Source organism: Tachysurus vachellii, chromosome 11, assembly GCF_030014155.1.
Source record: "Tachysurus vachellii isolate PV-2020 chromosome 11, HZAU_Pvac_v1, whole genome shotgun sequence".
In the NCBI taxonomy this organism is placed as follows: domain Eukaryota; kingdom Metazoa; phylum Chordata; class Actinopteri; order Siluriformes; family Bagridae; genus Tachysurus; species Tachysurus vachellii.
This window is the reverse complement of record NC_083470.1, coordinates 20,163,904-20,177,622: the sequence shown is the minus strand read 5'-3', so window position 1 is coordinate 20,177,622 and position 13,719 is coordinate 20,163,904. Positions and strand designations below refer to the sequence as shown.

General features: G+C 39.8%; 2 protein-coding genes across 3 annotated transcripts; one reads left to right on the top strand and one right to left on the bottom strand.

The window, feature by feature from the left end:
• Positions 1 to 384: 384 nt before the first annotated feature.
• mrps25 (mitochondrial ribosomal protein S25) lies at positions 385 to 2,305 on the top strand. Its single transcript, XM_060881051.1, has 4 exons — positions 385 to 617; positions 1,259 to 1,365; positions 1,670 to 1,757; positions 1,932 to 2,305. Exons 1-4 carry the CDS (start codon positions 484 to 486, stop codon positions 2,122 to 2,124), a joined length of 522 nt encoding a protein of 173 aa, XP_060737034.1. The 5' UTR covers positions 385 to 483; the 3' UTR covers positions 2,125 to 2,305.
• Positions 2,306 to 2,368: 63 nt separating this feature from the next.
• LOC132853366 (rabenosyn-5) lies at positions 2,369 to 13,401 on the bottom strand. Of its 2 annotated transcripts, XM_060881048.1 has the most exons (12): positions 13,277 to 13,401; positions 11,917 to 12,226; positions 11,397 to 11,528; positions 11,088 to 11,188; positions 10,861 to 10,906; positions 10,603 to 10,764; positions 10,189 to 10,451; positions 8,389 to 8,459; positions 7,867 to 7,953; positions 7,642 to 7,744; positions 6,729 to 6,833; positions 2,369 to 6,010 (listed from the first exon to the last, which is right to left on the bottom strand). In XM_060881048.1, the coding sequence occupies exons 2-12, from the start codon at positions 12,077 to 12,079 to the stop codon at positions 4,952 to 4,954; spliced, it is 2,292 nt and encodes a 763-aa protein (XP_060737031.1). In that variant the 5' UTR covers positions 12,080 to 12,226; positions 13,277 to 13,401; the 3' UTR covers positions 2,369 to 4,951. The 2 variants fall into 2 exon arrangements, with proteins under 2 accessions (XP_060737031.1, XP_060737033.1); XM_060881050.1 differs by lacking the exons at positions 11,088 to 11,188; positions 13,277 to 13,401 and having other exon boundaries at positions 11,917 to 12,055.
• Positions 13,402 to 13,719: the final 318 nt, after the last annotated feature.

Sequence of the window (13,719 nt, the reverse complement as noted above, 5' to 3'; positions counted from 1 at the left end):
TACATTTTTACTTAAAAAGTGGAAAGCATCCACTTTTAATTGAATTAAGTGATTTTAAGACATATTTAAGACATTGAATTAAGACATATTTTTGACATAAGTTTGGCCCAACACAGTACATAACTCGAGAAGTAACTCTTATGAAAATAAGAATGAGTAATACAATTTTCATGAATTAACAAAAAAATTAACAACAGTAATAATAGTAAACAATTATTTATCTAATAACAATAATAAACTCTCACACAAGCAGACTGCATGAAGGTTGAATATTATATATAAGGTTCATTGGAAAGACAAGTCTCTGGGTGATTTGTCCATGAGTATTTCCATGATGTGTAACAGAAGTCTCCGTCAAACCGCTGGGTGGCAGCGAGTTTGTTGTCCTCGATACAGTTAACACGGAGCAGAACAAGAAGAACATGAGCTGGTGCTGAGGAGAATATTTTAGACTCGCGTGTCAATTAAAACAGATTTTTAATCATGCCGATGAAAGGAAGGTTCCCGATACGGAGGACATTAGAATATCTACAGAAAGGAGAAGTAGTCTTCAAAAACACAGTGAAGATTATGACCGTGAATTACAACACGCGTGGAGAACTGAGTGAAGGTGCAAGGTCAGTCTGTTAGCCTGCTAGCTCCTGTTATCTCCTGTTAGCCTGCTAGCTAGCGCCAGTTAGCCTGATAGCTAGCTCTTGTTAGCCTGTTAGCTAGCTCTTGTTAGCCTGTTAGCTAGCTCTTGTTAGCCTGTTAGCTAGCTCTTGTTAGCCTGTTAGCTAGCTCTTGTTAACCTGTTAGCTAGCTCTTGTTAACCTGCTAGCTAGCTCTTGTTAACCTGCGAGCTAGCTCCTGTTAACCTGCTAGCTAGCTCCCGTTAACCTGCTAGCTAGCTCTTGTTAGCTTGCTAGCTAGCTCTTGTTAGCCTGCTAGCTAGCTCTTGTTAGCCTGCTAGCTAGCTCCTGTTAACCTGCTAGCTAGCTCTTGTTAGCCTGCTAGCTAGCTCCTGTTAGCCTGCTAGCTAGCTCCTGTTATGGCTCTTGTTAGCCTGCTAGCTGCCTCCTATTACTCTGCTAGCTAGCTCCAGTTAGCCTGCTAGCTCTTAGCTAACCTCAATAGCTAATTTTTTGTGAACGTGTTTATGGAAATTTCTAAATAAATATAGTCAGGAGGCTAGTTCTCTAATGATGCTAAAAGATCCTGAGGAAACGTTCATGTAAACAGTTTGTTTATTAAGTTGTGTGTTTATTGTCATTTGCAGGAAATTTGTGTTCTTCTCTGTGCCACAAATCCAGTACAAAAATCCCTGGGTTCAAATAATGATGTTCAAAAATATGACCCCGTCACCTTTTCTCCGATTTTACCTTGGTAAATAAATAATTTATTTATTTATTTATTTTTAATTATAGTATAGTCTACTATATTACTTAATATACCTATAATAAACCTAAATGTCATGCTGAATCCTACACAAGCACCACCTTATGCAGTTGTTAGAAACTGGCTTCAGTGTACTTCAGTGTAAACAGTAGTAATAATAATAAATTATTTATCTAATAACAATAATAAACTCGCACACAAGCAGACTGCATGAAGGTTGAATATATTGGGTCCATTGGAAAGTCTCTGGGTGATTTGTCACCTGTCCTAAGATGTTTTTATGTTTTGGTAGATGATGGAGAGCAGGTATTGGTAGATGTAGAAGGAAAGGACTATAAAGATATAACCCAGCATGTCAAGAAGATCCTGGGCAAGTCAGAGTAAGTGTTGTTTTGCAGTCTTTAATGTCTCAAATGCCGGTATTGTTTTTATTTGTCATTGATCAGACATATTTGCTAATTTTTGCCACTTGCTCTCAAGGAGCTTCATTAGCCCTAATTTTTAGTTGATGAATACACTAACACTCTTGAATCACTTCCTGTGTTTCCTCACAGTAAAGTTTTGCAAGCTGAAGCATTAGCCAAGATGGAGTCCTCAAACCCTGCAAACTTTGGGCCAAAAAAATACTTCCTGCGTGAGTGTATAAGCGAAGTGGAAGGTCAGGTTCCTCACCCAGGTCGTGTGCCCTTGCCAAAAGAGATGACTGGCAAGTACAGGACCAAAATGGCCGCTGGCTCTGAGGAATAAACCGCATCAGGAGAAAAATAAAGGAGGACTGGATAGTAACTTATCCCTCAGTAGGTTCTTCTGCCTGAATGGACTGCAGTCACTATGTGTGGAAATGCTCTTAGGCTTTCTCATACTGAGAAAATATTAAGCAGCCATTGTTTTTTTTTTTTTTTTTTTGTAAAATAAAATATGGACTGTTGCTTGCTTACTACTTGCTTTTCATCAAGACTTGATTAATACACAAATAACACCACAATACAGATTCACTTGACTGGAGTATTTTTATTTGATCCATTTTATTAGTGCAGTGTTTGCATTCTGAATGTGAACAGGCTTTATGACTCAAGTGCTATCAGACCTTTCACGGACATTAGTCACAAGCACATCATTGATGGCTACTTCAACATAGCAAAATACAAAAACGTTCTTTATTTGGCCCTGCACAGACATATTCACTTGAAACACCGGCTATTCATGATAAATAAATCGATCTTGTGACTACTGTTAAATGAACTGTATTGTGATTCTCTCCTAAAATGTATATGATAGACCTGTCAGTGCAGAACTGGTTTAGTGTTACTCAACATATCCATTGTGTGACTAAAGTGTAGTTCAAATATTTTAGCAGACATCCAACATTGGCATTAAAAAAGAGACTTTCAAAGGTGCAGCACACCATGCCAGAAAGCTAGTACGACGCTATTTAAGCAGATTCGACAGTTAGTTGCATTACCCAGGAAAGTAAAATGTTGAGTTGATAAACTGCTCAGAAATGAATGAAAATGTCACCACGTAAGGCTGACAAGCTCATTTCAGCAAACGCCTTGAGATGATTCATACAAGTCTTAAACCTGTGGAGCACATTCATTCCCATGTCTGCTGTACACGATATCTGCAGGCGGTCCACCAGGACATGAAAGGGTTCTTCAAGGTGCGCAGACCTTGCAATAAAATTTTCATGAATATTATCTTAAAAATCGTACACTACTATTGATCACCCATCAGTACTCAGGAAAATTGTATATATTCCCGGTTTGTCATTTGTTATTCATGGCATGGTCATCTTTTTAACATCACAGATGGAAAAAAAAAATCAGCATCAGTGTCTTGTTATTCTGAGAAAACATCTCATATTACATGAAAAGCATCTTTTAATATTAGAAATAAATTGAGAAAACAAACATCAATTTGAAGAAATATCCTATTGAAAACATTATAATGAGAAGATATATATTTATACTTTTTACAATATAACCCACAGTTCACAATGTTTTTCTGTAATAAGATGCTTTCCTGTAATTAATATTGAGATTTTTTTTCTCAATAATAATAATACTGGTGAGATTTGTTCTCTCTTGTGTAGCAGCTGTGCACTGCCATACAAATGAACCAATCAATCAAATCAATCAATCCTGACCAATCAGCTGTCTTCATGATTGTTTCTATTATTGGATGAATCGCCAAATTTCTTCTAATGTAGTGAAGTCTACAAAAGTGGATTGTAATTAAGTCAAATGAAGTCTAGTCATGATCATATTCTGACTATGTTGTGCACCTCTTTGCCAACATTTCTGTCATGCTTAGTGTTATGATGAACATATTGCAAAGTAGTTTTAAGTATATTACCTATTTTACCTGGGCAGGCTTCATGTTCCATGTGGTGACTTTTATATCAGAAAACATTTTTGTTGGTTTGGCTCACACGTTGTTAACACAAGTCTAAGCAGTTTCCTCCATGTCACCAAACGACGGGCCTCATTTATCAATGTTTTTTGCAGTAGCATATCTATAAGCAAGAGGTTCAAAATGAATAAAAATCCTGAGCGTATTTGTGGAGGTTTACGTGTAAGGAGGCGCATTAATGTGAACCTTTAGAATTGCATCATTGCTGATTCAGTATCGACAATCGGTCATTTCATTTAATGACTCGAAAGACATCAATTCAATACAAATATAAATTATGATGATAAGAATAGCTGTTCACTTAATGACAAAAACCCTGTAAAGGTGGAAGAAAGACGCTCTTTACATATTCTATACAAGTAAGTAAACTCTTCTGGAGCCTTACTGGTGTAGAAAGCTGATCCATGAGAGGGCATCAAAGCTGGCAGCAGAACTGAGATTTTAAAAAGGGCTGCTAGTTGCATCGCAGTACAGATTTTGGACAAATTCTACATGCGTAGTCTAGAAGTCCACTTCCTGTAGTGGACACCTTGCCATTGCATGCACTGGCTTGCGTAGAGTATCTATCAGGCCTTAGTGTGTGCACTGCAGTGGCGGCGCTGCATTGTTGGTAGATTTAGCGTTTAGTTTTATTTACTCTCCCGCTGTTTAGTTGTCATTTTGCTTTTTTCAGCACACTGTGTGCTTTGCTTTTAGTTTTGGGGTGTCGCTAAGTGAACTCATCTGTGCTGTAAACGCAGTTCATCAATTCTAGGTGGACAGCACATGTTTATCATGATGCAGGTTAGTATGGTTAGTATGAAGAAAATTTGTTTTACTAAAAGCTTTGTTTGGTTTGTTCAACGAAAACATTTCCACACGCTTCACTTAAAGATTGATAAATGAGGTTTGATAAACTTTAGCCCTAAAATAAACATCTTTATGACCTATATAATATATAGAAGCATGTTAATGACAGACCTATGGGTTTGTAAATATGACTAAAGTTAGATATTCTATGTAGAAATATTACCATGTAAGTCTTTGTTTTGTCCAACTTTCTTCATATAGGTGCATTCTAACAGCCTGAAAAAATGGCAAAACATACACTTGTAAAATGTATCTTTTCTTCCAGTGTCCTGATCCCAAGAGAAGAAAAACAAAAAACATAAATTGACAATGTTCAGTGCACTTTCCTCTTCTGCTCCTGTAAAGTGCACTGTAGCTCCCTCAGGTTTTGGGACAGCAGCTCCACTTCATCTGTGCGTCCGCTGAGCTTGGCGTCAAATATGTACGCACGGATGTTATCGATCTGCTGAAGCAACAGCTCTTCCTCAATGATGTCCTCCAGTGCAGGGCCTTCGTCATCGTCTTCAAAAGGATTGGTTGGGGCAGAAGGTGTCTTGCCAGATGTCTCTTTAAAGGGGTTACCTTTGTCCTCATGCTCAACGTTGTCCTCGAAGGGGTTCTTCTTGGCATCTGCGTCCTGCTCCTCATCCTGACCGTCCTCGAAAGGGTTGTACTCTTTGGGTTTTCTGACAGCTTTCTGCTTCTGCTCTCTCTGGATCTCTTCACTGAAAGGGTTTGAGGAGTCGTCTTCAACTGGAGTGGCATCATCATCATCAAACGGATTTAGAGATGCCTCTCCACCAGGTGGAAATGTAGTGCATTCATCTCGTTGTAAAGGTGGTGAATTGCCCGGCAAACGTGGAAATGAGTTTATTGACAAAGCATTGCTTTGAGGACTTGTTTCCAAATCCCCCCATCCACTCTCGCCTCCTTTCTCCCACGTTCCCATGTGTTCTTTGATGTTCTTTGAATCACCCAAACCGGACGAATCCAATCTGGTTGTTTTGCTCTCCAGCTCCATCTCCTGGAGATGAAGGATCTGGCTTCTTTGTAGGTCCTCCTCCTGGGCTTGGCGCTGTGACATCTCGATGGCTTGGCTCATCTGCTGAGCGTCAAACTCCTCCTGAAGCTGCCGTAGGTTGTCTTCCAGCATGGCTGCCTCATCGGTGCGATTCGCTGCTCGAGCCTGCTGGAGGAACGACTCGATGTTGTTAATCTGCTGCAGCAGCGGGTCGTCCAGTTCACTGGCTGATTGAGAAGTCGAAGAAGGCAACCAGCCGCCGCCTTTGGTCATGCGAGGGCCTTGTGCGGGCCGAGGGGCATCTCCGTTTGCACTGTGGGTTACACGGCTCTTCTCTATTTCCAGTCTACGCTTTTGTGCTTCCAGAGACGACTGAAACAGCAAGAAACAGTCACATGAGGATGCTATTAACATGCTGAAAGCTTCTTTGTGATTGTTAACAGCTTGATTTTGATGCAACTTTTTTTTCTTAAATTGTGCTTTTTTTTTGCTTAGAAAACTATTTTTACATTTGGTAAAACTGCAAGCAACTGGTTCTTCTTTTAAGACTACCAGTGAAGATACTTATGTAAATACTTTCTATGACACTCATAGCTGTAGTCATGTTTGACACACGTGTATCGAAGAGGGCTTTGGTTGAATGGAAGTTGTGATATCACAAAACACGAGCCAAATTCTGCGGTAATTTTAAAAAATTGTAAGTTCTTTTGAATATTACAGTTTGCATGATTTTGCTTTAATGTCTACATTTGCAAGATCCTTGAGCAAAATCCTTGCTTAGGGATCTCATAGGGGACAAAGCTTCTCCAGTAGGAGATCCTAACTTTACCTGTCTATTGTCTGACGGCCATTTATTACCAGTAGACTTAACCGGGTTAAGTTCCAGAAGACTGTTATGCTACATGAATATCTTCACTAAACACTTTTCCCCTGATCTCAGTCCAGCTTATTTTTATTTTCCGCATTAGAAGCATTCTAGCACATTGGTTGGTGAGTTCAAGGAAAATCTAACAGTGTCTACTTTAAAAATCAAACTAATACATAATGCCTTGACTTTAAACAGTACAGAGTGATCTTCTCATCTCCTCACCTGTCTCTCCTGTTGGAGCTTCTTTTCCTGTTCCTCTTTTCTTTTCTCTTTCAGCTCCTCGTATTTCTCTTTCGTAGGAAGAGACATCAGGCCCAACAACTTCTCCTGTACAAAGAGTGATAGAAAGATTCACGTAAATATGATCAGACTTATCTGGGCATCTGACCATTACACCTACATGTGGATCTTCTCCAAATTGTTGCAACGAAGTCAAAAGCAGAAAACTGTACAGAAAAATGTTATTTTGCCAGAGCGTATATAAAGTACTCACCTAATGGCACCATCTACCAGCGACATGATATAACTAATTAACCGCTGATAGGAAAAAGTGAAGGAATTTGTGGTTTATAGTAATCACAGCTGGACTGCTGATTAGACATGGAGTAGATTCATGGTTAAGATTGTGACTTTTCACAGACCTTTCCCTCAGCCTCCACAGCTGGATCTCCTCACATCCTCCATCCAAACCCCACCACCCCTGGTCTAGAATGTTTTTTTTTTTTTTAATGCTGCAGCTTTAACATTTCCCTTTACTGAAACTAAGAGGTCTAAACATGTTCAAGCGCAATAATTCCCCTGTGCACAAAGCAGGCTTATGGTTTGCCAAGACAGGACCGCACGAACTGAATCCCTGACTGACTCATCCCCACGGAACACCTTTAGGATGAACTGAAACACTGACTGCACACCAGACATCCTCACACAACACCCATGACTGAGTAACTATTGCTCTTGTAGCCGACTGAACACAAATCCCCCAGACAAACTCCACAAAATAGTGAAAGCCTTCCGCTAGAGTGGAGGTTAAAACGAGCACACATGGGTGTAACCGGTCAGGTGTCCACATACTTTTGATAATTTATAATACTAAACAAATTAGATGGATAATGCAGACTGTGTGTTTTTGTGTCACCTGCACAAACAGTGTCGCTGAGTAGCGCACCATCTTCTGCAGCTGGACTGCTTTTGGATGGGGTGGCATTTCGTCTTTTAGTCCAAGTGTTAGAATCTTCTTACTAAAACACACACACACACACACACACACATTCTATATATAGATAAATGACATACACTGAAGAAATTACACTGACCTAAATGAAACCTAAATTTGTTTCTGTACACGAAAACCAAACCATACCTGAGAGCATCGATGTGCTCATAGTATTTCTGCACCTCCATCCGAAGACCAGCAGCAGTTTCTAGGTTATAGGTGGTCTCGCCAGCACTGGGAAAGACAGAGGAGTCATGTTCAACAAGATAAACCATGCTGACCAGAAATTGTGAAAAACAAGTGCAAACTTTGTCTGACTCCATGTCAGTAAAAAGTTGAAACAAAAATTATCTGCGATTGAATGACTATATATATATATATATATATATTTTAAAAAAAACAGACCCAAAGAATCAATCAATCATCAGGTTCACATTCACACTAGGGATCAGGTGCTGCCTTATGTAAGGAGAGCTACTAACAGTAGGCTTGGTTGCCTTGTAACGTCATTTTTTTTTTATTTTGACTATAACAGGAACAAACCTACTGATCCGTATCTAACTCTGATTTTGGGAGTTAAATCTGCTCATGCATGGTACAAATCGTTGACTACACCCTCAGTTTAAAAATACACAGTATTCCAGTTACATCAAACATCAGAGGTCTTACTTGAGCGACTCGGCCATGCGAATGTACTCTGGCGCCCTCTCGTCCACTTTCTCCATGCACATCCTCAACCTCTATACAGATGCACAAAGAATACGGCTTAGAGACAGCGACAGCGACAGAAACACACTAATATCGACAGTCTCAGAGCGAACAAAGTAATCCTGCTGAGAAAATTTAAACACTAGCTATGTGTAAAAAAGTTAAAAAAAAAAGTTATGTGTAGTGTATTTGAAAAGGTCTAGTCACAAACAGTACATATCGTCGCTGTCGGGCGGAAACCTCGTATGTCCAAATTTGGTCAATTTCATATTTTTTCACATATCGATGCTATTGGTCAGTCCTCACGTGGGTCTGTTATTTTTACAAGTTATTAACCAATCTAAAGTCTTGAAAATAGCTTGAACGCAAATCTCATAACTCCATTGGACACTTCAACTGTCCACCTCTTCCTCACTCCGCGGGAGAGATTCGCGGCATATTTCTCCTCAAGAAGAGTCGCAACGAATCAACATGTCTTCTGAGGTAAATGTCTTCAAAACACTGGGCTCAAAGAAAAAAAAATCTTGACCCCCACTAGTTCTGGTGCTCGTCTGAGGACAGGAATTTAGCGCAAGACAATCCACTGCAACGCGGACTAAACCCTGTGCACTGCAGATAAGATACGGCATTTTTATAATTTCCTGAAAAATAACGGTTTTGGAGATACAAGGATTCCTCCTGACAGCGACGATATGTATATGTGTATTTAAAGGTAGGGTCTCCGATTTTTGAAAGCCAATGTCGACATTTGAAATCACCAAAACAAACACGCCCCTAACCCAAATGGGTCCCACCCCTGTATTGATAACTCCGCCCACACATACATACGTAACCCAGGCAACTAATGGAAAGAAATGTGTCTTTATCATAGCTGAAGGGAAGAACAATACGATTGCAGATAAACAAACAAGCAAAAATGACACACAAGCATAATCATGCAAAGGACGGCATATATTAGTTCTGTGAAACAAAGCAAAACCAACGTTACTCACCTATCAAGAAGGAAAAAAGCCCCTCGGCGTCTTAAGTAAAGTTGGCCACATATTCACAGATTGGAGTTTCCTGAGTCAATAACTCCTGAGCTAAACGCTGTTACTAGCAAAACGCAGTTGTAGCTGCGTCTCTACATTACTACGATAGAAAAGAGGTATTATTTGTGTAGTAACAGTGTTTAGCTCAGGAGTTATTGACTCGGGAAACTCCAATCTGTGAATATGCGGCCAATTTCCCGCTCCTACAGTTCTCTCCAGCGATGGAAAGCTGGTCCTGTATTAACACGGGTCCTACTTCTTGCCTTATCGTAAGCCTTTCTTCTAATGTCACACATGCACACTGAACACAGTCTCCGCCCATATTGACAAGACCCGCCCCCTTACTGCTCATTGGCTACACGTTTGTTTTGATTTTTGTTTAGTTTTCGGGCCCGACTTAGTTTTCTGAAGCATTTCTCAAAAATCTGAGACCCTACCTTTAAGGGTGTTCAGTATTTAAAGATTTAAAGGTACAACATTTAAAAATTTATAAAATGACAATCTTAAAAATGAGTCATGGAATCAGCACTATTATGTCTTTTACTGACGTTGGTTGTGTTTGGATGTGACGACCACCAATCATGCTACAGAGACGCTACTCTTTAAGCTACTGAAGATCGTGGGGCGGAGCTTCATGAACATAGGTGGGAATGAGGGATAGGCTCAAGGAGTAAAAAAAAAATAAATAAATAAATAATAGATTGTTTCTTTATATTTAAAAATAAATTACTTCATAGAGTTTGACGATGTCTGGCACGTGGTCCTTCTCCTCCAGTTTGTGCTGGTAACGCAGCAGAGCATCCATGCAGTGACGGCAACAACGAATTCTGTCCTCGTCTTTCTCCTCCAGCACAGAACTCACTGATGAGAGGCTGGTGATTGAGCCACGCCGTGAGGTTTGCTGCACCGTGGGGCCTCCTCCACCAGGGGACGCACCCTGCCTGGGGCTGCCAGGCACGCACAGGGCTTCTCGCGTGCCACTCGTTAACTTATCTGAAAGCAATGTGCAAAAGTGGATTGTAATTAAGTCAAACCTAAAGGTTATAATACAAGAGGAATACTTAATAAATCATTATATTTCAATTGTTAATAATTAATTATAGAAAAGGTGTGTGTGTGTGTGTGTGTGTGTGTGAAAACCTACACGCCAGAGGGAGAGGCACAAATTCCATGCACTTTCTGCACATGATGGAACCACAGAGCCGGCAGTGATGACGTCGGTTTCTGATGTTGAATCTGTCCCCACAATCAGGGCAGAATGGTACGTCCTGATCGTTCACCCATGGCACAACCGACTTCTCTAGTGCTACACAAATAAACAGATAGTGTTTTGGTTATATCAGCATATGAAGCTCATGACAGCGGAAACATCGTCGAGGTTCAGTTCTTGTCCCTCACCTACCTCTTATCTTACCACCATCCATATTGGTTCTATCAAAGGAAATAAGCTGAAAAAAGGAAAGAAAAAAGCAAACAAGAAATAATCATTTATATATGCTTAATTTTTTTGTTTTTTTAAAAGATAAGTCAAATCGTGGTGGACCTTAATGTTATTAACAATATAGAATTACAAAATCGATTTTTATATAGGCGATAAAATTAAGTGCATGCACAACACTAAGCCCAAACCTTCTCCAGGCGGATGATGCGCTTGTTAACCTCAATGACATAATGATCAATTCTAGCAGCTCTGTGTTTCTTAAAAAGTCCCAGGTGACTCCGAGTGGCTCCTGGTAAAACAAACATAATCAACTAACTCCTCAGACAGATCTTAGGATACAACCCAATGTTTGGAGCAAAACTAAGTATAAAAATAATTGTAAAAATAATTAAATAATTGTCATTAGTTGTTGCTCTAGTCAGAGTGCGTACTCAGTGCCTGTGTTTCGTCCTAATAAAAACACACGTCCATATGGGTCGAAGGCACAAAAGACTCACCCAGTTCCTGAGGCTCCCACATGTAGGGATCCACACCTCCATAGTAAAAGGACTCATAGCTGCTCTCATTCCTCTCATCTCCATCTCGTTTCAAGAGTTTGTCTTTGGCTTTCATTGCTTTCTGAACCAGGCCTAAGAAACAATGTATCACCACCAGCGATAGGGAAAAATTTAAATTTGAGTAGGGATGAAGTTAGAAAAAACAAAGAAAGCATGAGGAATCAGTCCCTCTGGGATTTTGTGATCGTAGTGTTAACACAAAATCAAGTGATATTAGGAAAAGCTTCAAAATGACACATGTGATGTCACAATGCACATTCAGTCTTCACTGGAAAGAGTTTTAAAGAGGAATCCGGTACATTTGACCACAATAACACAAAAACTCTGTAAAGACCTAGAAAGAAGTGATTAGTGATTCTCTCCACAATCTCTAGTTAACCTAGAAAGTGACCAAATCTGTTTTGTAAGAATGTAACCCTACATCTATGCTTTAAATAGCCGCCATTTAGTCAGCACTCACTCTTGATTTGGCCGCTGACATGGCGGTTGTCTCCAGAATGTGCTTCTTCGTAGTGATCCTGCAGCTGGTAGAAGGACTGCAGGTCTTTCAGACACAGCGGGCAAAGGAAGCCCTCCTTCACTTCGGCCGAGCCGTCCAACTGAGCAGCGTAACTGGAGGCCATGAGAGGGGTGGAAGTCAAAACAGACTTGCGGGTGGATTATAACGGAGAAGACGCCCTTAGTAGATCGTGCCACACCTGAGTAATCCACAGCCTCTCCATCGTTGTATGAGCAAAGATCATGGGATGAGAAAGCTTTGCACAGAGAATCTAAACGTGGATGAGAGAAATACAGATTTGTATGTTGCAGTCAAGAATTTAGTAACCACAAAAAGTCATGGCCTTATTACTAACTTGGTCATTTTTTCATGATCACAGAAACAACAAAATGTCTCTTCAGACAATGTATTATTCTAAAATTCAAATCTAAATCTGTCATATATTCTTTTGTATAATTGGTAATTGGAGTTTTGTATAATAACAAGCCTATATACTTTTAGGTTCTACTCCAAAGGATTAGGAATAAAAAGGAATAAAAAGATGACTGACCAAACAAATCCTCCTCATTAACACTAACCTCATCATAACAAAGCAAAGCGCAAAGTTAACTCCGCCCACATAAAATCTTCAGGATCAACGTAAGCTCCACCCCTCTGTACATACGGTTTGACTCGGGTCTCTACAGACTGGGCTAGAAAGCATTCAGCTCCAGCGTCACAATGTTTTGTTCGTTTTTCTTCTAAACACCGGTGGTTCTGTTGCTCCAGACACCACACAAATAATCACCTTTAAGAAATGTATCATTAAATAATAGATGCCAGAAACTAAACGTTTTATAAACTCTTATTATTGATTGTTTTTAACACACAAGGGCTTAACTATGCTAGTCCATTTAAACCTGTAGACATTTTCATGATTTTATTTGACCAGATTTAAGACTTTCGGTGGTTTCTTGCGCTAAAAAACAGCTACATGCGGTTGAAATGACAATAATAGCTTCTCTGTTCCTTTATATAGAGCTTCCCAAGACTAGCTAGCTAGCTAGCTAAATGTCTTTAGCGTGCAAAGGATTAAAACCAGTTAGGTTGGAGATAATTAAAATCTTATTTATGTTATTTAGTTAACTCAAAATGAAGGCTGAAGCCTGTTTAAGCTACATAAAGTAAACCATTTGATCAGACTGGGACTCGTATTGTGTCTGATAACCGTTACAATGAAAGTCGACAACAAAGCTAGCGCTATTCTGAGCCAGCTGCTAACTGTAAAACAGAATAATAAACCCACCTAACACAAACGAGCGTGAGTGAACGAAAATCTTACCGAAACAAATCTCAAGGTCCTTCAATTGATATTCTAGACTGTAAATAATCTGACAGTTTGTAACAAGGTAACTCCAACTGGGTCAGATTGAGAGTTATTTTCCCCCTACCTGTATTGAGGAAAAACCCCGCCTTCTGTGTATGATTAGTTAATACGGTCTCCGATTTCGTTTCCGATTGGTTTATAGTGTTCGATCCGCTAAGGTTCGCGAATCCCTGAGAAGGAGGTGGGATGTTCACGAAAACGGGTAGCTAAAGAAAGATAATATAGAGCCGAGGAAAGGGTAGTGGCCCATGCTTGTCATATGGTGGTCATGTGATCAACATCAGCTACGGTGCCACGAAAGGGACAACAACTTTATAACATTTAAAATTATATAAATGTTGGGCCGTTGAACTATATATTGTTAAGACTTTGAATATAAAAGCATTTCACAATTTTTG